Here is a 23,484-nt window from a genome sequence, read left to right as displayed (position 1 = left end):
GCCATAACAGTGGGCATGGCAGCTCAGCTCTGGCGCGCATGCGCATGCTGGCCAGCTGATTTTCGGGCCTTCTGGGCCCACCAAGTAGGGAAACAAGCTGTTTCCTGCCTCCGGAGGGCCTGGGGGGATGGGGAAGGCCCGTTTTTCTTTCTCATCTGGCTCCAGATCCTCTCTATGCATCTGGGGAGGGTGAAAACAGCCTTCCCCACTCCCTTGGAGGCCCTCCGGAGGCCTGAAATGGCCCATTTCCCAACTCCTGGTGGGACAGGAAGTGACTTTTTTGCTTTCCCCAGCCTCCAGAGATTCCTAGAGAGGCGAACCTCCACCGCCCCTCCCCTCATGGCACGTGATGGCAAAAAAGTTAGCCATCACTGCCATAGGTAGTCCTTGCTTAGCAACCACAATTGGGACTGGCCACTCTATCTCTAAGCACCATAATTGTTAAATGGAAAAATCACATGTCCATAACCTATAAGTTCTCCATTAAAGTATGCAAATGGTGATCATATCATCATGGGAGGCTGTGACAGTCGTAACTGCAAGCTTTGGTTACAAAGCTGTTCTACATTGTCATAACTTTAAATGGTTGCTACATGAGGCAGTCAGTAATCAAGGATACTTGTACTATTAATACAAAACTCTTATTTCAGCCTTGCATTTCTGGTTCATTAGATCAAGGACTTGTACAATATTTTCCTAGGATGCTATATACCAGGGATATCAAACTCAAGATCCAGGAAGCAGATTTGGCCTGCTGGGTGCTTAGATCTGGCCCACGGGGCTGCCCTGGAAACAGCAAAGGACCGGCCCTCGGTGCCTCTGCCAGCGATAACAGAGCTCGCAAGGGCTGCGTGCAGCCCTCCTGGGCTCCATTTTAGATGGCAGAGGGTTGCAGGAGGCCATCACAGCCGAAAACAGAGCTCAAGAGCCCATTTTCACTGCCAGAGTGCTCGTATCACCAAAGGCACCCCCGACATGAGTGACATCAAGTTGACTACGCCACCCTCAGACCACCACCACCCCAAGGTCAAAAAACAACCCTGATGCGGTCCTCAATGAAATTGAGTTTGACACCCCTGCTATATACCATCTTAGTATGAATATGAAAATTATATTTTCATATAAATTTCCACATCCTGTTATTTGTAAAATAATTGATTTCCTGTTCCTCAGCTGCAACTTCTATTTTTTACTGCAACAGACCCACTAAGGCATGTGGTGAACTAACCCAATGCCTAAAAAGGCAGAATTATGGTTCTTTCCCAAAAAAAGCCTCTCACTATTATCCTTTTCATAGAATTATATAACCAGTAATAACTAGTCAACATCTTTGTCATTCAAATAATGGGTCATTAAAAAGATCTGTCCAAATTATTTATTTTGATTTTTGATACTTATTACACTTGCTTCCTTTATTATTGAATATTCAATTTCATATATAGCCGTGATGGCAAACCTATGGCATGCGTGCCAGAAGTGGCATGCAAAGCCATCTCTCCGTGCATCCATTGCTCCTTCAGGTTCCAGAGCTCCAGTCAGCTGGTCTTCATGTGCATGGGAGCGCCAGAAACTGGAAGAGCAGCCGCCCGGTGCGATGTGTGTGCTGGGTGGCTGTTCTTCTGGTTTCCGGCACGTGCATGCGCACCGGCCACCTGGTCTTCCGGTTTCTGGCGTGCATGCATGTGCGAAGACCAGTTGGCTGGTGTGCATGCACGGGCTGGAAACTGGAATATCATCTTCCCAGCATGTGCATCCGCACCAGGCAGCTGCTCTTCCGGTTTCTGGCATGCACCCACACATGCACACTCCCGTTTTGGCATTCGGTGCTGAAAAGTTTCGCCAACACTGATATATAGCATTAATTTAATTACCTCAATTTTTTGCTTAGTTTTATATAGCTTGCAAGTTTTTCTACTTCACTTCTTTTTTATTTTTCTGGAATGTGCTTCTAAATATTTACTCACCTTTTTAAAATGAAAAAGAAAGATAGGTCCATTTGTCTGGTAATTTTCTGCCTGCACTTACTTGTAATATTAGAGATTGAGCATTTTTATTTGTTATCTCGTCTTCATTATTTTCATAAATAATTTAAATAGATTAAAGTAATACATCTCAGCCACTGAAAAAATATCAAATAATCCATAATACAAATAAAGGAAGACATTATATATACACGGCACAATGTCTTACCTTTTTTAAGACATGGAAATCTGAATAATTTAACTAATCCAAAATCATCTCCAGTCACTAAAATTGCATTATTATAATTCCCATCTACCGAGTTAATATCTGTAACATCACTGTACTTTGGCCAGATCCCATTTACTTCTGATCCTATCACACAGGTCCATGAGGCCCAACAAATTCCTTTGATCTCATCTTTGTTTGCCAAATGTTTTCCAGCTGAAATAAATTTAAATTAATAAGTTATTTAATTATATTGTTTTGGGAGCAGCTGAACACAAAATTTAATGCTTTTCCAACTTCTTACCTTGGGCCTTTTCCCATTGCTGAGTTGGAGTGCTATCCACTCATCTTTAAATGCACAACAAATCCACAGAAATTTGTTGAACCTATTGCTGATCCCTTTCACAAGTGATTGTTTCAAGCTACTACAAATAAAGATAATACCTGACTTCCCTCCAAGATAATCGGTGACAAGGTTAACAAATTTTATATACTTTAACACGGGGGTGAAATGCTCCCGGTTTGGACCGGATTGCCCGATCCAGTAGCAATGGCGGTGGGTGGTTCGGAGAACCGGTAGCAAAAATCCCTGCGCCCCACCACATGCCCAGCTGAGACGCGCGATCACCAGAGGCTTTTTAAAAAACTTTTAAAAGCATTTTTTCTACAACCTCTTCGGCCAAAGAGGTTGTTAAAAAAATGCTTTTAAAAGCCTCTGACAACTCAGCTGGGATCGTCAGAGGCTTTTAAAAGCATTTTTTTTTACAACCTCTTTGGCCAAAGAGATTGTAGAAAAAATGCTTTTAAAAGTAAAAAGAAAAAAAGTTGGCCACGCCCACCCAGTCACATTACCACCACCACCACCAAGCCATGCCCACAGAACCGGTAGTAACAAATTTTACATTTCACCACTGCTTTAACACCTGTACCATTGGACAATGAAAAAATAAAAGGTAGAGACAGAGTAAATGTTGAGAAAAATGAGCTGAATCATTATCTGAATAGAATAGAATAGAATAGAATAACAGAGTTGGAAGGGATCTTGGAGGTCTTCTAGTCCAACCCCCTGCTCAGGCAGGAAGCCCTGTACTATTTCACAGAAATGGTTATCCAATCTCTTCTTTTTTAAAAAAAAAATTTGTATCAAGAAGTCTGCAAGAAAGCAGATAAAAGTCCAACTACAGTGAATTGGGTCAAAGTCTCTAAGAGAGAAAAACCTCTGTCATAGCAATCATGAGACAATGAGAACTTTTTGGTAACCACTATTACTATTGTGAGAAAAAAAACCCGCTCTATCAAAAATCTTATACAAACTCTCTTTGGTATATAAATAAAACCCAGAATGGGGATTAGGTTACAATTTTGTTTTGTAGATGAGTTTTGATTTAAAAATATCTCAATGAGTCTGGAAAAGGAATTTGATCTCTAACTTCATTAGGTATTTATACATTTCATCATCAGATGAATTCTCTCCCATCTTTCCCCCTTATAGTATTTGTAACAACAAATCATTTGATTTACAATACAATAAAATTAATTTTTTACAATACATTAATTTTAATTCATTTATGTATGTTGTTTTGATGTCCAACATTTATTTTTACAGATCTTTTAAGTTTTGCCTCATAAATCCTTATTTCCCTGTCCAATAACATACAATCCATGGGGGAAAGTTTAAATATGACGGCTCTTTTCTTGACTGAAAATGATACACTTTATCATTTCTCCCTCTCCCTCCCCTCCTTCAAGGTTTGTATATATTTTTAGTTTTAAATATCTCTATTTCTAATGCTGATTTTTTCTAATTTTAAATGTGTATATACACACACATACACTGTACAATACCAGTCACCCGTAGTACCAGAGATGGGAAGTGATATAAATTTGATAAATAAATAAATACATTTTATTTGTAGTAGTTGCAGTGGTTCATCTCCTTCCTCAATGGTCAGTCCCAGTGCATGTTGACAAGAGGGAGGAGATTGCATCTACTCATGTGGAGTACCTCAGTGTTTAATGCTTTTACACACACCCTTTTTAACATCTACATGAAACTGCTGGGTGAAGTTAGTTCAGGGTTCAGTATTATTAATAATCAATTGTGCATTTCAGTCTTGGGCTCCATAAGTGAAGCTGGAGACCTGGATAGGAAGAAACACTTCAGCTAGGATCCCAAGAAGATTGAGTTGTAAGTCTGTTTGGGGCCTCTGGGCTGAGAATGTTGTCATCTTTGGACTGGGATGGGGTTGCATTTCCCCATTTAAGACTAGTGTGCAACTTGGAGGTTCTACTGGACTCACAGTTATTGTTTGAAGAGCAGATGATAGCTGTGGTCAGGAGGGTCTTGTGTGTCAGTTGTGTCCTCTTTTCACCCACGAGGTTCTTCAGATGATTGCTTATCTGCTAGTCACCTCACAATTGAACTATGACAATACATTCTACATGGGGTTGCTCTTGAATGCCATCTAGCTACAGTTGGTTTAAAAAGCAAGGGTACAGGCAGAAACAGTTACTCCTCACTATGCTCATGAGTCATTGTTGCTACACAAACTGCATTAGTTATTGGTTGACTTCTGGCTGAAATTCAAGATGCTGATCCAAATTTATAAAGTCTTTAATGGCCTAGTGCCTAGTTATTTGAGGAATTGTCTGTTTCCCATTATTCCTGCTCATCGGGCCAAGTTAGTGCACTCCGTGTCCCTTCTACAAAAATTGTCATCTTGTGCAACTGAGGAAGTGTGCCTTTTCTGTCATGGCCTTTTTTTCTCTAACACAACATCCAACCAGAGATACATGTATAACTCCATTATATCAAATGTAATTCAGATGAGGCAGTTACATTTATGTTAATTTTATCATAATTTTATGATATGCTAATTTCTCTTACTGGTGTAATGAAACATTAAGGAAAATTACAGAAATTGCCATTTGCTTAATGATATCATTGCACAACTGATAAATGGTGCTTTAAAATGAGATTTCATTGTAGTGTATTATTACATTGCATTAAAAATGTAATACTATTACTTGATATTGTTATTCTAAATTCTAATAAATTCTAATATTAGCTAATCCAGTTTTCATAGTCAAATCTATTTTCCGTTGTTATGCCCAACAGTTCCAATACATTTCAAAAACAAGGAACTCAGTAATTATTTCTAACTTTAGTAATAGTGTTATATTTCTTTACATCAACATGCAACAATGTAAACTTTAGCATAATTTTAAACATATAATTTAAAATTTTTAAATTTTAAATTTTAATTTTAAACATAATAATGTACAACTTTAAAATTAAGAAAATTCATATACAGGGGTGAAACTGATGATTTTTAGCTAATCTATTTTGGCTAATTTTTGCATTCACACACACACACACACACACACACACACACACACACACACACACACACACACTACTGTTTATCTATGGAGGTTAAAGGGATATATATGGTTTTATTTATTTATTTATTAAATTTATATACCGCCCCATTATGTTCCCCTATGCTCTGGTATAAGTTCCTTCGCTAGCTAGATAATAGATGACAGATAGATAGATGACAGATAGATGATAGTTAGATAGATGATAGATGATAGATAGATAGATAGATAGATAGATAGATAGATAGATAGATAGATAGATAGATAGATAGATAGAGGTAGAGACGAGAGAGATAGGTTAGTGGGGAATAGTGCTTATTTCAAGTAATCACACAGTCCTAACTCTGAAGTATATTGATTAAACATTTTATGTACTGCTCATTAAAATTAAATGCATGTAATGAAGAAATATTTGCTTACACGGCATCCTGTAGAAGAAGTGTGCTCCTGCACCATCATTTGTTTGCAAGAATTTACTGTCTAGAGACCAGTCAATATGAGTGATAAAACTAGAAGACTTGCTGCATTCTCCAGTTTTCTTATACCGCTGAGCAACTGCATAGATATCAACCTGACCATCGTTAGAACCCACTGCAAGATAGCAGCCATCTGGTGAAAACTTCATTTCATGAATTACTTCTTTCCGATCTTTGATATGAACAACTTCTGTCATATCTCTGCAAAGAATGTTGAAAACATTGTTAGCAGTGGGTGTGCAAATGAAAAATGATAAGATGGTGGTATGCAGTCTTATTATCTAGACATATTCTATGTTGCGCAAACATGCTCTTAAAGGGCAATCCAATACATATGTAGTTAAGAGGTCCTATTAACCTCAACAGAATTTGTTCTTCAAAAGTAGTATATAGAATAATAGCTTTGTAGCTGAATATTATCATTTAGTTTAGGTACTGCTAACAAATCGGATCTGGTTAGAAAACTATGATTTAATAAGCCAGAATTAAAGCCTCTAAGCTAGGGATGCAAAAAGATATACAGATATATAGATTAGGTCTACTCATCATGGTAGTTCGGTTTTGTTCTAATTTAAAATTAAGTTATAATTTAGAAAAATCGCATTGCCTTACCATAAACTCTAAGTGATGAATACTGGTATATAGATCACAATTACTAGTTTTATATATTGTGCTTGACCCATGTAAATTTTTTCAGAAAACTTATCCTCAAGCTTTCAAAATACATTTTATCAGACTATTGTGTCTTATTCAGGCCAACAACATATAAAACTATTCTCAAAAATTGCATTAATACATTTCAGATTTGGTCTGAATTATTTTTTTAAAGGCAGGAGTCAAGCCTACCTTACTCTCAGAACAATAAAAGAGCCATCTTTCATTCCCAGAGCCAGCTGAGATCCATCAGGGCTGAAAGAGACACTCCGTACAGCTTCTTCCATATTGCATCGGGCAATCAAAGCATGATCAGCAAGACTCCATAAGCTTCACAAGAAAGGTAAATTGAAAGAAGTCTGTTAATCGCTACAATGTGGCATTTATGTATTGCTTTTTTGGCCGGAGAGACATTACTCCAAACTTTATGACCATCTCTCCCATTCTATTTTCTGCTTATCTGGTTCACAGAACAGATTAAAGTTAAAAGGGATTGAGTAGTTTGTAGTTCAACATGCAAATGAAATGAGAAATCATCTCATCACCATGTGATTCTATTCTCCATTATTTTTATTAATAACTGGATTAATAATAAAGAGGTACAGGGAATGTTTATCAGATTTGAAAATGGCACTAAACTGTACAGGTATCTTAAATATTAATCACAGTAATATTAATCACATAATTACTGTATTTGTATTTATTTGTTGATTTATATCCCACCTTTGTTCAGGATTTCAAGGCAACATAAAGAATGCTACCTCCAATTTTCCTCACAACAGCAATTGTGTGAGGTAGGTTTGGAAGAGAAAGAGAGTGAGATAAAATAATTTTCACAGCTATCACATATTTTAACACTACTTGGGTTTTCTTTTAGCTAACACATTTATTAAAAATACTTGCACTTTAAATACCTATTCTTTGGCTAATAAACTGGAATATCAATGCTGTAATAAATAATATATAACTAAATAAATAAATAAAATATCTAGTTGAATATTGCTTAAATTTTCTTCTTCCAATTAAATGATCACCAGCATTGTGATCTTCAAAGCCATGAGGATTTCCCAACACAACTGTGGTGAAACATTAGGGATACATGCTGTTGCCTTACCGCACAGATCGATCATCACTGCCAGTAACAACTAATGGCTTTTTGGGATGGACTGCCAGAGCCCAGAGCTCGCCTTCACAGTGACCTTGCATTATAAGCATTGGCTTATCTCTTTCTCTCACAATAATTTCAAATATTTCACTGTCCTGTGTTCCTGCTAGAAGCCGATCTCCTTTCCAACACACACTTCTGATAGATAAACCTGAGAAAGGACAGAATAATCTTTGTAAACTAATGAATAATTATTTGTAGTCTGGAATCCAATTTAGCTTAAGCATTGTGAAGCCCTATTACTTTTCAATAGAAGACTTAAATATGTATGCAACTTGTCTTCTTTGGATTGCAATAGGAAATAAAATGCTTCACTTTTGGAGAATCATGTCTTTAGCAAATTTCTGTCCAATAAAAAAGAAGCAGACACCCTGTGAGCTCCTGAACTTAAAATTTTAAAATTTTAAGTTCCGGAGCTCATAAGATTGAGAGCATCTTGGCAACGTTTTGGCAGAATCTCATCTGCCAACACACCCCAGCCAGCCACAAAGATGAAGCCCTGCCACCTGGTGGAGAACAACCAATCATACACCCGAAGCCAAGCCAATAGACACAGACTGGGACTCCCAACCAATCAGGATGAAGAGGTGGGGCCATCCCAACAAAGCACGCTGCCAGCACCAGATTTGAAACAGTAACGGCTGTTGCTGCTGAAGAACCCTTGCACAGGCCTGATGATGGCAGATGAGATTCTGCCAAAACGTTGCCAAGATACTCTCAATCTTACATGGGAAAAGACCCGAATACACCAAGACTTACACACACACACACACACACACACACACACCAAAATCAATACACGAACTGGGTATCATTTCTTTGAATACAAGTGGTAGTGATAATATTAATATTATTTGTTATTTAAGTCATACTTATATAATTGTAATGTTATTATACATATTTATGCTAAAATATAGGCCTTCATTATTTAATTGTTCAACATTTTAATCCCCCATGATAATAACAATAGCAATATCATTAAGACATAGTGTCACCATCTTTCACCAGCTAATCTTTATATCTAGCTATTATTTTTAATATATTATGTAAAATATGCATAATATTATTCCCTCTATTTCTTGTGTCTGCTTCTATTCTAGCTCTTAATAATGCCAATCTTGTGTTACAAAACATTTCCTCTATCCACCATCTCTTGCCTGTTTTAATAGTTCAATTCTTATTCATTTTTTGACTTGCCTCCTAAATTCCTTCCTTGGGTCTTCTTCTCTATCTACAACTTTCCTGTTTAACTTAAGTATTTCTTCCATCTCTACTATCTTTCGCTGCCAAGCCTCCAGAGGATCTGCCCAACTTTCAAAAATATGTTTCTGTTTATCCAAAATAATTTTTGGGTCTTTTAGCATATACTTTCCCTGAATTGCTTCATTAATTTTTATTACTTTCGCCTTCTTTTCTTCTTCTTTTGTTTCTTGATTTGTCCATTTTATCTTTTCCCCTGGTCTCTCTAGTATCTCCTCTATTTCCTGGGCTTTTTGATCATTATTCATTATCCCTTGTGAAGCACTTTCTAGCTTCCCATTTATATTATTCTTTTTATATTTTATTTTATATTTTATATTATATTATGTTATTCTTCCCATTTATATTATTCTTATATATATTATATTCTTTATATTATTATATTAAATCCATTATCTCCCTGTGATTCCTTATCATAGAATCATAAATGCTTTGGAACATTACCACCAATTATTTTGCAACCCGCTTATTTCCCCCTGCTGAAACATCTTGCCTTTTTTGATAAATCCAAATATCGCTCAATAGTCTGTCAATGGTCTATCACTGCCCCATAGTCTCAATTATCTTTGCCCTCAGACAGTCGATCTGGAAACCATTTACTCAGTCCTGTTGTTGCTCCTCTGGGATTACAGTAATATAGTTTTTTGTATCCCACAGATAGTCAATTTAGCTCTTTTTAGGTAATCCAGGAAAATTTCCAAATGTCTTCTTAAATCCCTATAAATTCAATCCTAACTCCTGATATTTGAAAGTCACTTTACTTAGACGTCTTCCGTATTTTCACCATTTGAGCTCCAGTAGTCATGGAGTAGTTAAGTATAAAACAATAGATAGCACAGCAGTCCTCCAGGTGGTTGTTTCCACTTTCCCTTCTGTCTTATCAGTATTTTCCCAGGGTTAAAGGAGTATAATGTATTCCATTCACCAGTAGATGGTGCTTTCCACTTAACTTCAACATTGCATAAATTCTAACAAGTTCCATTGTGTTTATTCAAACAAATAATCCAAATTCTAACAGGTAGTTCTAGCATTTTAAAATGCCTTGTTGCCAATAAAAGTTAGTGATCCAATCTTTCTAAGTTTTTAAAGGTTTTGCGCTCTCTTCTTAATATCCTTTTCTTTCGGGTCTATGATTTTTCTCTCTGTAATTGTTCGCCACTTAAACAAACTCTTCAGAGTCCCTTTTCCAGAGTTCATTTTCTTTAGGGTTGGTTTTAGATAATAAAAAAGTTCCCTCACCCAGTTCCAGTCACTGTTCACACACCTCTCCAGCACAGTCTTTGTTTCTTCGGCTGCCCCAGCATCATGGCAGCCATAATGGCTGCCATTCCTCTTTGTTGTCAGCTGAGAGGGAATTAGCCCTGGATCAATCAGGAGAGCCGCTGCTCTCTGCGACCTGTAGGGCATCCCTTCACTCTTCATCACCCCTACAGGGTGACTTTAGCCCCTTATGGCCCCCTCCAATGAAGGGATTCGGTGCAAGTTCGCAGAGCCCCGCTCTTCGCGTCTGATAGTGTCACGACGTCAATTGGAAGTCAGAATTGTTTGTTTATTGATAGGGATTAGAAAGAACAGTGGGTCCATCTCTAGGAGCAGACAGACAGTCATGGAACAGCAGAGGCTTAATTCTAAGGACTCTTCAGAGAGAAACAGCCAGCAGATGTGAACTCTAGAATGGTCTTTTGATCATGATACTTCACTCTACAGTTTTTCAGGGAATTGATATCAGGGCAGCCAGGCATGCAGCAGTATCTACAGAGGACTGCCAAAATCTGCAAGAAGGTAGGCATATAACGTGATTTCAGTACCTTGCAATGGACCCACCATCTCACAAAATTTTGACATTCACAATGGATCCTGTTGTTCTACTTTTTGAAGCATGGGATTTTATGAAAGTTGGTAGCAGGAAGAATAGGATAGTAAACAGTCTTTCCAACTCAAGTCCTCTTGAACAACTTGTTCAAAGCAAACATTACTCATGACATGCTAACTCAAGTCCATTCTTGCTTGTTTTTTTTTTAAATTTTTATTTATTTATTTATTTAAAACAATACATCAAAAAAAAGAAATAGTCAAACAAATGATCGCGACAGGAACTTTACATGATATTTACATTTTCTACGGTATGTAGGCTTCAGTCAGATTTAACATATATTAAACATAATCCTGGTTATACTTGACTTTTTGGGCGTCTGTTGTTCAACCAAACGTACCATTTGTCCCAACATTGGAAATATACGGAGTCCTTTTGATCTCTCAATGCTTTAGTCAGTCTGTCGGCTTCTGCATAATCCAAAATTTTCTCCAAAATCAAATCTTCAGCCGGCAGGTCTTTCCCCTTCCAATGTTGGGCGAAACATATTCTTGCTGACGTGGTGATAAATACACACAGACACCATATATTTGTGCCTATGTTGTCTGGCCTGATGTTCAGTAGATAGTACTCTGGTCTCAGAATTAGGTTATAACCTGTGATTTCCATGATCCATGCCTGTATAATTTTCCAGAATTCAGTCGTCCTGGAGCAAGTCCACCACATGTGGAAATAGGTGCCAATCTCCCCACACTTCCAACAGTTTGATGAGAGATTTGAATACATTTTAGAAAGACGAGCAGGTGGAAGGTGCCATCTATACAGCATCTTGTACACATTTTCTTTGTATGATGTTGCCCACAGGAATTTCATATGTTTAAGCCAGATTTCTTCCCATTTTGTCAAATCAATTGGATAGCCAATATTTCTCCCACAGGCAATCATAGTCTTTAACTATTTCATCCCCTAACCAATAGTCTATTAAAAGTTTATATATCCTTGATAACATTTTGTTCTCTTTTCCTAGAATGATATTGTCCAGATCATGCTGATTCAAATTAATACCATCTTGTTCCCTATCTTTTTTAAATTTCGAGCAAATTTGGGCATAAGCCCACCAATCCAGTTGTCTTCCCTGCAACTCCAACTCATTTCTTGATTTCAGACTACCATGGGGGTCCAAAAGTTCCCAGTAAGAGAGATGATTTTCTTTGTTATATAGAGGCCTATACGTTATAGCTTCGAGTGGGACCAGCCAAGAGGGGATTGAAGAGTAAATTTTACCCTTAATTTTCCTCCAGGACTCAATTAGAATATTCCTCACATAATGTCCTGCAAGGCACCTGTGCTTTGGGATTCTGTTTTGCCAAAGAAAATAATGCCAACCTTGATGTAGCACCTCCCCTTCCAAGATCAACAACCTCCTTCTTCTCAACAATATCCAATCCCTGATCCAGACTAAATTTGCGGCCTGATAGTAGTATTCCCATTTTGGAACACCAAATCCTCCTCTTTCTTTAAGCTCTTGAAGCATTTTAAGTTTGATTCTGGGTTTTTTATTTTGCCAAATGAATTTAAGGACATAGTAATTTAGTTTTTTAAAAAAATTATTATCCAATCTAGCTGGTGCTATTCCATTCTTGCTTGTTTATATATGTGCATGTACTGTATTATCTTACACTTTTAAAGTCAGTAATAGAGAGATTTTGGTAACAACATTTTAAATGTAATAAATGAGTTCAGTGACTGCTGAAACAGTTACACATTTTTCTAACATTAATAATGAGGTACCCAGGAAACTATTATAACTCAGAGTAGACATGTATCATTTACTCTGACTAATAACCAATTTCCAGGTTCAAGGCTTTTCCATTAGTTGCTACTTGATCCTTTAAATCTGGGGTGTTTTATATCCAAAGCATGAATTCTGCCATGCAAATTGAATAAGATTATTTCCCCAAAGTCCAACATAATCCATCAAGTTTGTTTTTTAACACCAGACATCTATAAAATAGAAAGACTGAAGGGCTCTCAGACACTACCCAAATGGACAAAATCAAAACTATGTTTGATTTTGCGGATAACAAACTGGATAAACTGGCATAGACAATACCTAATGCTAATTTTCTGATTCAATATGATTTGCCTATTAGTATGCTTTAATATGCAGTTGTCTATACTTTTTCACAATATTTTTCAATCTCCAGTTTCTATAGCAGCAAATACTTATATACACATCAGTAACATTTTTCCCCTGAAGGACTATAACTGATTATCTCTATGTAATAGTGAAGCAGATGCTCATTTCTGTATCTTGGTTACAGTATTAACTATGTTAACAGTGCATATGGAGAAGTACTACACAACTATTAATTCTTATTGCTGGCAGGTTTGCAATCTGTTTCATCATATCAAGCTCCCTCCTAAAATATATTAAACATATGTTATATAGACATACAAAACAGGCAAAAGCTCTCAATTTTTATATCATATTTTAATAAAACTATATGTTTTTGTATTCCATGGAGAATTAGTTAGCAGTAGGAGTTAATTGTAATTTTAAGTTCAAATTCTAATAAAGACTTCTCAGAAAAAGACAGAGGACACATAAGAAAAACACAACTTGGAGCAATCCTGAAGTGTAGCTATCAATATTCTGATTCTCATAGTTGCAAATTAGATACTTCCAGAGTGGTCACAAGTGTAATAAGAGTTGGTAGTGCATTTGTTTCTTAACTTAGGCCTAAAGACAATGTTTCTGTTCCATGGATTGAGAACCAAGTGCATGTACAAGCATGGATTCATGTGTGTGCATGGGTATACATGAACACACACACACACCTTGTACCACATAAGAATATATGGACGTGTGAAAGACAGAGTACATAACACCCATTAAAATTATGCCGTAAAACCAACAGATTATGACCTAGGAGTTATCTGCTAATGCAACATATGAAAAAAATAATTCCAGAATGAAGATTTCCAAGACTCAAGAGTTGGTTCTGAAAATACAAAGTAGTTCTCAAATCAGGGATAATTCCCCTATAAACTGAAAGGGCATGGGTAATCACGTAGGGAAATATAGATGACATGAGAAGACCACCCTGGAGTTGGCCAAGCTTTGCTGAAGAGATGGAGGAGAACTGCAAAATTTTAGAGCCATAATAAAGATTGAGGTACTTTGCATAGTGGTGATCTGCCCAAATATTGAAAATGAAGGATAACAGTTAAAATTCCACTTTTACATTTAAAAGAGATCAAATAAGTTGGCTGTTTTCTATCACTGTTTTGTAAATCACTTAATATTTCTTAAATAGAATATTTTAATATTGCTATATTTTATTAATTGTTTCTGTGCTCTGGGGAATGTATTATTAAAAACAATGAAATGATGGGGAATTGAATAAGAATATTATAAATAAATCAATAAAAATCTGCCTTCGTTGATATTTCTGCACAGCACTTATAAATTACATGGTTAATGGTTTCCTTTAATTATATTACTAACAATCTAGGCCGTATGTGCAAATCATGTGAGCCATACACCAATATATCATTAATATGCTCCAGCTGGTGATGTGCTAGACATAGCTCATGTCAGTTTACAAAAGCCAAATGTTACATTTTCTGGAATTTTACAAGACGCTTGAGAGCAGTCCACCTAGCATGCCAAACAATTGTTTGGTAGTTTGTGATGCAGTACAGTGGCAGCAATGAAGCTGGCAGAGCCGGTTGTTACACATTTATCAACACACTATTGATGACTGGACATACTGGACAATTACATTACTTTTTAGGCACTAGATGGCAGACCCATACTTAGATAGAGACACCACCTAATCTGAAACATATATTTACAAGCAACAAGATACAACAGGACAATAATATTAACATATGCAATAAATCTAGATGTCTCCTTTGCCCCCACATTTATACCAACAGTACCATCATAGGCTCCAACAACTTCTCATAAAGGCACTTTCATATATTCTTCTTCTAAAGTGATATATAACATAATCTGCCTGCAACATCCCCTCTGGATTCTACATTAGACAAATGGAATAAACTTTGCACAATAAATTGACATAAGGACTCAAAAGAAGGACAAGGTAATATGGGAGCATTGCAACTTTCCAGGGCACTTCATTATGAGTACCCATTTTGGTGAAACAAGCAAACAAGCTTTGTCAGCGCAATGGAGTGAGAAGCTGCTAAATTCATAGTGTTCGTGAAAAGGCTTCAAGCTATTATAGAAGACCTCAGCAAACAGAATGGATTTTGAATATATTACAATTGTTATTTGATAATGTTCCTGTCATCTATCTCACTTGCAACCTGCATCTGCACAAAACCTTATCTTTCTCTTCCTTTCCCTCCCATCTAATTTCCAATTTAAATCCAACATTGATTTAGCCATTGATGAAGTGAGCTGTAGCTCACAAAAGCTTATATTATGGCTTTTAATAATATTGGTTAGAATGAAAAAGTGCTACCAGAATTTCAGAAAAAAATGATTTGATCTAGCAGCAGAAAAGCAGAAAAACTAGGAATATGGATTACACAATTATGTCTATGTATACACAATATATGTGTGTAGACAACTACACTTATAATCCAAAGAATATGTGGGGATGGAACAGATGAATTCAGAAGTTGGGAGGTGAAGATTTCTTCCTTCCCACTTAATTCCCTTTTTTGATACCAAAAAAAACCCAACAACAACCCACACAAAGAGTTTTAATACAATATACTCCACAAATATAATCCTGTTTAATTTGTCAATTTTAATAAATGGTTTATAGGTTTTGTATCTCCATGTTTCTTTGAATATCTGTTTTTTGGCATTCTTTATATAGAGCTGTAGCACCAATAAATGGCATTGATTTAATAAATCTCATAATAATTTCCTTTTTAAATTAACTTCCACTATCTTTAAAACAGGAATCCATTTCAGATGCCCTTTGGGAAGATATGCTATTGTACAGACACACTAGGTGTTATTGACATTCATAAATAAATGATGAAAATCTAATCTGTTTAGCTTTCTGAAGGAACAAGAAGGTATTTCTATATAACATGTCGATTTTTTCTCACTCTCCTGACCACGTCAGGATATATATAACATGAAACCCTTGCAGCATCTCTATCTCTTAATTAACAAACACATGCTGTGACTAAATTTTGATCCAGATACTGAACATTAGATACTAATCAAATATTTGTCTCAATAAAGCACATCAGAAAGCAAATGAGTGAATGTCAGATAAGCAGATACATATGTTGGTCTTTGCTGCCATGGAGCAAATACAGTAGATGGCCACATGTGATTTTTGGTGCCTTGCTGCCTCCCCAGGATACTTGGCCTGTGGAGGCGTGATTCTTTGGGTTGTTCAGATCTATATGGGAAGTCCTAAGAGTTATTTCTGAAATGGAGCTGGAGACTATTGGGCTATGCCTGGCTATTTGGGGTTGAAAGGTATTCTGTTAGTTTTCTGGTCACCACTTACAATTTGTGGGTTCTTCTTTTCTCCCTGAATGGGTATGTCTGACTGGGGTCCTGCTTGAGCCTGGGAAGATTGTATTTCCTTGGCCTTCTTCACCTTTGGAGGGGTGAGACATCCCCCATTTTGGAAAGTAAGTGAGCTATGAGGCCTGGTGTTCCTTCTCTGCAGAGACCTGCCTTCCCTAGAGTTTATGGAATACTTGGGAAAGTGTGTCCAAGAAGGTGGCAGAGTTCCTTGTGGGGTAGAGTGAATTATTGGGGCAATGGATTGAGTGTGTGGACTGAGTGTATGGGTAAGATGATTGGTTAGGTTGTACCATGGTCTGGGAGGAAGGAACAAAGGGTAGGATTGGACTGGAGAGGGGAGCAAGAGGACAGGCAGGAACATTGAGATGAGTTTAAATTAAATTGTTAGCAAAAGAAGATATGGCAAGGACTGGGGTTGCACTTGAGGATGTTATCCTTATCTCTGTAGCCTATTTTTATCTAATCTCTATATTTTTTTAAAAAAAATTCTTCAATATTTCAGAATGATCCACTGTCTTGCTTTATATTAGTATCAAAGAATATATCCAAAATATTATTGAAAATAAAGAAAACATCAGCTCTTCATTTAGCACCCTTCTTTCTACTAGCTTCCAAGTATGGTTCATTTTAAATAAGAAATCCTTCTTTTAATAATAAGACAAGCTAAAATCTTGAAGGACATTAATGGAAGGGTCTACAGCCATACTGGTGCCTACTGGCTTTGATTGAGGGCCCTCAAGACATATGGGAAAGAAACTCTTACAATCTTCTAATTCTTTGTGACAATGCAATTGCACAGAAACTCTTAAACGCTAGCTGAGAGTGTATGCTTCAGATATTTATCTTAATTCATATTACTAGCAGTCCCCTCAAATACATGTAACTTACAACAAATACCCTACGCTGCACCAATATTATCCAGTAGCCTTGCTCAGTGTTCCCTGGAAGCTTTAAAACATAAAGTTTCTTCACATCTCAGTTTTTGCAAAAATGGGGGCTACAGCCACGATTATGTTTCAATTGTCTCAAGTTGTCAGATTTTACCAAATCAAATTCTGAAAGATATGTGAATAGAAGACAACACATCCTTATGTGATAGAAAATGCAGGGGAGACTAATTTGGGATTTTTTATTTTTGTTCTTTTGGTTTTGTTAATCTTTGTTGGAATAACAAAGCCCTCTCCTCTTATTTTTATGTCTGTGTATCTATCTATATCTATCTATCTCTTGCATTATCTCATTGACAGTTCATTATTTCATTCTAAGAACACTTGAAACTTAATGGTACTCCTCCACTTGAGAAGGCACATCTATACTAATATTAGTCTCCAGAACTATTTTATTTATTTATTTATTTATTTTATTAGATTTTTATACCACCCTTCTCCCACAGGACTCAGGGCGGTGAACAGCCAAGAATAAAAACATCACATACAAAATTTAAAATTTAAAAAAGAATTAAACAAATTTTGGCCCAATAAGTGTAAAACACCCCAACTAAAATCAATTTATAATTAAAAATATCTAAGGGGGGGGTATATCTTGTATATCCAGATATGCATTCATGTTACCTCCAATTCTACAGTAGTAATATTCAACAAATAAACTGCTTTTGTAACATAATTGTAATGTAATAGCAAAGTGCCATAATACTATAGCAAATGGACAAATTGAAATCCTCATTCACTCTGGCATACTACACTCATTCAGCCATTCATCGAATAAAAGCAAAATTCCACATTCACCCAATCCACCTATCCCAGATTTAACAGATTTAACAGATTAACAGAGTTGGAAGGAACCTTATAGGTCATCTAGTCCAACCCCCCGCTCAAGCAGGAGACGCTACACCATTTCTGGCAAATGGCAGTCCAATCTTTTCTTGAAAGTCTCAAGTGATGAAGCTCCCACAACTTCTGAAGGCAAGCTGTTCCATTGGTTGATTGTTCTCACTGTCAGAAAGTTCCTCCTCATTTCTAGGTTGAATCTCTCCTTGATCAGTTTCCATTGACTGCAAGACCCCAAGATTCAAAAGAGTGGTGGAAGGAAGAAAATTGTTTGCTTTACCCAAAGAGTTCCCCTCAATTCCATCCTTGCTGGCAAAAGCGTCTTGAGACAAAAAAGAAGTTGGGCATTAAAGCTTTCCCTTTCCCCAGGAAAATGAATGATAGTATCAGGAAGTACTATTTAACACATAGTCTGAAGTTGTGCCAAGGCGGGAAGAAGTTGTGGCCTAAGGGCACAGATAGGAGGGTCAAGGTCCCTTCTATCACTGGCCCGCGATGTGCCCCTCCATCGACCAATCTCTACAAGTATTGTGAATTGCATTTAAATGAAATGGTTTCAGTGATTCCAAAACATGAATTGGTTCTGTTAATTCCTTATGGTCATAGTAACAAAATTCTGAAAGCATAAAAACATTTTTCTAAATGCTAAAATAGCATACCTATTTTATACCAAACAATTTATAAATAAAATGTTTGTACAGCAAAATCTTTATAAAAAATAGTATTACCTTTATATCCTTGCTCAGTCTCCCTGAGATCAATTTTAGTTATTGGCTTGAAATCAATATCCCACAGTCGAATGCAGCCATCTCTCCCACCAGTTGCAAAACCTTCTTCACAACCATACATACTAAAAATTCCAGCCTGCACAATAAAATAATCAAGTTTAAAATTTGTTTCATACGACAATGCTGTTTGCAAAGTGTTAAAATGTAATGCTTGTCAAACAGAATTACATCATAATGTTTTTCGTATGAGATTCCAAATATTTATATAATCAGATGATTTAGTCATTCCATCATACACAAACAAGCAAAATGAGACCAGCCTACTAGAAATATATTTTTCCTTGCCAAGAAATATTAAGCAGCAAAACCAGATTAGGCATACAGTCATTTGTGCACTACTGATTAAAAGAATAATATTGTGTGACAATTCTATAATTTGAGTTCATGTCTATCATTCTAACACTCTTAACTTGATCAGCCTATTTCTATGATGGATACACTTCATATTTTTACTTGTTGTTTCTAAGATCTAAGTCAGTTGCAACAGTTTTCATGATGGATAAGGGAATTTGGTTCTTCATGTTTCCTAAATAGTAGCTTCCTTCTTCCTATTTTGTCACACAGAGATTCTCTTGTGATATCTGTGATTCTTACAAAAACAGTTTGTAACATGATGTATAATCTATGTTTTTCCCATTTAAAAGATAAAATTGTGACTCTGTGTATGTATACATAATACATATACCTATATAGCCTAATCTTGTGTAAAGATAAAACAGACCTTGGCTTAGATATTTAGATACAATTAACATAAAGATACAAGCATATTATAGTTTATCAACAGTGTACATACGTTGAACAAATTGAATAAGCAGAATAGAATAGAATAGAATAGAATAGAATAGAATAGAATAGAATAGAATAGAATAGAATAGAATAGTTGGAAGGGATCTTGGAGGTCTTCTAGTCCAACCCCCTGCTTAGGCAGGAAATCCTACACCACTTCAGACATATGGCTATCCAACATCTTCTTAAAAACTTCCAGTATTGGGGCATTTATGATTAAAATAGTTATGGTGCTCGTTGCATAAATGAGCAACTGAATCAATTTCGCACTAACCACAGTAAACTAATTGAAGAGACAAAATAATTGCCAAGGTAATCAAGGCAATATTAAAGTCATTTCATCAGCATAGATGAAAATGAAAAAAGATTCATCTTTGGAACAAGCCATAAATATTTGTTAATCATAAAGTTCTATATTGAACATTTCCTATTACAAATGTTAGAATGCCAAATATTTACACCTTACTAAGAAATGCTCATTGCACTGTATGAATATCCTCTAACCACGTTAGTGACTGTTCAAAGTTAAAATAGTGCAAAATGAGGGGATTCACAACTACTTCTTGTATTTATACCCTTCACAGCAACCCTATAATCATGTGATCACAATTCAGGGACTTGGAAACTGGCTTACAATTGCAACAGTCACAGCATCCTGCAGTCAGCTGATCACTCTTTATGAGTTCATTGTCGGCTCCAACAGGCAAAGTCAATGGGGAAGCAAGACGAGATTGCAAATGGAGATCATGTGACCATAGATTGCTGCAGCCACGTGTGATTGACTTAACAATCGCACTGGAGCTATTGCAACTGCCATGGTAAAGACACAGGATTTTGTGCTTTATAACTGTATCGCTTAGCAAAAAGAATTGCAGGTCCCAATTATTGTAGTTAGGCAATTAGTTGTATTCATGGCATTTGCATCTTAAATAATGTAATTATGAAATTAATTGATTCAAGTATTGTTGCAGAGAGCTTATATGATATAATATGATATAGTGATAACATGAGTATCACCATGCTTATTCATGTTACCTGAACTATTTCTCATATTAAATTGTTTTAATGAAACTCACAAGTTCAACTTCCACCAAACAATAACACTAACTAAATCACATATCCTGCTTCACTAGAATTTAAGATTACAGTACAGTACAAGAATATTTTTCTGTTCACAAAATTGTTATGATAGAGCATAGTCTTGAATCAAATGAATTAAAACTTGATGAATTGTTTTTCCCCTGAATATTTTATACCTGCCAAGATGTTACTGAGATCAGCAAAATCAATAACAAAAAAATTGCTTCTGCAAATATGCCAGAGTTTATTTCGTTATTATTTATATGCCGAACAAATTTGTGTAGCTGACCAAGTCACACTTTAGGCAAGTCCAGTAATCAATCAGCATAAAAATCAATTGAGACTTGGTTGAGTGTCCAAAAGCAAAACAGGAAACATACCTGTTTTAAGAATCTAGTTTTTGTACAGTAGCATATAAGTAGTTAACTTACACCATGAGCTCCTTGGATTGTGCGGACTAGGGTGAGCCCTTTCCAGACATAGACGTCTCCATTTAAAGCACCAGAGAACGTAACATCATCTTTCGCACAAGACAAACAGAGGATAGTTTGCAAGTCTCCTGTTTTGCCAAATATTCCTCTTTTGGCTGTCAAGGCATTTCCGCACAGTGTCCAAAACTACAAAATGACAAACAAGAGTGTCTTCAGCATTTGCAATATGTGTCTGAATCATACCTTTTAAGATGTATGAAAAACCCCTAGCAGTTTACATAGTTTAGGTCCCTGTTTATGGTATCTACATCTAACTACTTAAATGAATTAACAGGATAGTTTACATTATTGAAAAATTCAAAAGCATTTAAAATGTGTAGAACAAGTACTCAGGATATATGATGATAACATAAAATCATATGGTAAAAGTGTTAAATTAAAAGTTTTTTATTCCTTTTAAAATAACTAAAAAGAAAAGTAAATAAATCAAAATAATGATTAATAATAAAAATAGTTTGTTTTTACAAGTAACAGTGAAGGTATAAATTTACACAAGACCTTAGGATATTAGTAATCCTTTATTCCTCCTGTAATCCTAGTACCGAATGAAGTCTTTCCAACTGCAATCCACAGTGCCTGAAAGGATCAATGTATTTTAATAAATCCTTTATTTGTTATAAAATCTACAGCACATGCCCTTTGATCAGAATCAGGCCCACAGCTGGAGACAAAGGATTACAAATTCTTGATTCTTCACTATACTCAGCAGTTTTAATTTGGGGTTTTAAATTTTGGCCAAAACTGTTTAATTGATTTTAATTACTTTTAATGATGATGTCTGTATATTTATGTTTTTAAATTGGCTGTACACCGCCCCGAGTCCTTCGGGAGAAGGGCGGTATATAAATAAAATTAACATTAACATTAACATTAACAGTTGATATAAACCATATATAAGGTACTTTGAGGCCAGCATACTGCATTGTAAATAACATGTAGACCCTTTCCAGTAGGCTTCTAACACTAACTACTGTCAATCTAAGAGATGTAACCTCTTTTGGGATGATCTGTCTATATCCTTATTATAAATATCCTTATTTATTATGGTTTCCCCTCTACTTCTGAGGCAGCTAACAGAAATACACAATTCATAGAGATATTTTGGAAAGCCCTATTTCAGTTATTAGATGTTAAACTCCTCTTATCCTCTATTCATCATCTGCAATTGGATGTTAAATAAAAGACAAATGCCATTCTGGAGCAATACCCTTTCATGTTATATTAAATGTGTCTATGTCAATAACTGAGATGTAAGTGTTTCAGGTCAACTACATTTACCACCCATTCCTGTAGCTACATGCTTCCCAGTTCTCCCCCATTCCAGAGGCACCCAGCATTCTCTAAAATCAAGGATTATCTGGCTCCTGCCAAGGCCTCATGCCAGCACTGTGGAGATCAAGCCCTATCTCTTTGCAGTTGAAGATATTTAGTTTTCTATCAAATCTTCCTCCTCTACATAAGCTGCCTAAAAAAATTGAACACCCAAGTTTAGTGGACCATTTTCCATAGTTGCATAGATCATCCCTTTGCTTTCATCAAGAGTTTCCAATCACAGTGAAAACAGATGTCGTTTCATTGTACCTTAATGGTCCTGGAATGTCTTCCTGGCCCTGGAATGTCTTCCTGGCCCCGGAATGTCTTCCTGGCCCCTTGCACAACTTTGTTCCACTACCTTCAGTGTCAGTGAAGTAATAATTTGAGGTTGAATATCTTTTTGGGCTCTCGGCACAGAAGAAACAGACTTAGCTCTTTGATTTGCTAATGTGGTTGCCCAAATATCAAACAGCGAGAGAAATATCAAATGATACACATATGTCTCCCCTCCTTTGACAGCACCAATTGCTCCCAAAGCCAAAGGTCACTGTGGATGATATTTAGAGACTCCTTTGATTATTTTCTGTAATTGATAAGTTAGTGGCTATAATTGCACTTGCTTTAATACTATTCTAGAATTCTAGAGTTAGAAGGCACCTTGGAAGTCTTCCAGTCCAAATCCCTACTCAAGGTACAGATCCTTATACAATCTCAAATGGCTGTCTAGCTTTTTGCTTGAAAACATCAATACATTTAGATTTAGGGTGAC

The 23,484-nt window shown here is 36.2% G+C and overlaps 1 protein-coding gene across 3 annotated transcripts in view; it reads right to left on the bottom strand.

Annotated features, from left to right (window-relative positions):
* EML6 (EMAP like 6) overlaps positions 1-23,484 on the bottom strand; it is a 122,503-nt gene that overhangs the window by 75,727 nt on the left and 23,292 nt on the right. For all 3 annotated transcript variants that reach the window (XM_087888489.1, XM_034427364.3, XM_087888480.1), the window contains exons 6-11: positions 21,342-21,527; positions 18,985-19,120; positions 7,813-8,014; positions 6,891-7,028; positions 5,989-6,245; positions 2,191-2,403 (exon numbers count right to left, since the gene is read on the bottom strand). In XM_087888489.1, coding sequence (XP_087744615.1) covers positions 2,191-2,403; positions 5,989-6,245; positions 6,891-7,028; positions 7,813-8,014; positions 18,985-19,105 — 931 coding nt within the window. In that variant the 5' untranslated portion in view covers positions 19,106-19,120; positions 21,342-21,527. The remainder of the gene's footprint in view (positions 1-2,190; positions 2,404-5,988; positions 6,246-6,890; positions 7,029-7,812; positions 8,015-18,984; positions 19,121-21,341; positions 21,528-23,484) is intronic.

This window comes from Pantherophis guttatus, chromosome 1 (genome assembly GCF_059756535.1).
Source record: "Pantherophis guttatus breed Tessera chromosome 1, ASM5975653v1, whole genome shotgun sequence".
NCBI classification, from domain to species: domain Eukaryota; kingdom Metazoa; phylum Chordata; class Lepidosauria; order Squamata; family Colubridae; genus Pantherophis; species Pantherophis guttatus.
Note: the sequence above shows the minus strand (reverse complement) of the source record. Positions and strands in the feature narration are given on the sequence as shown.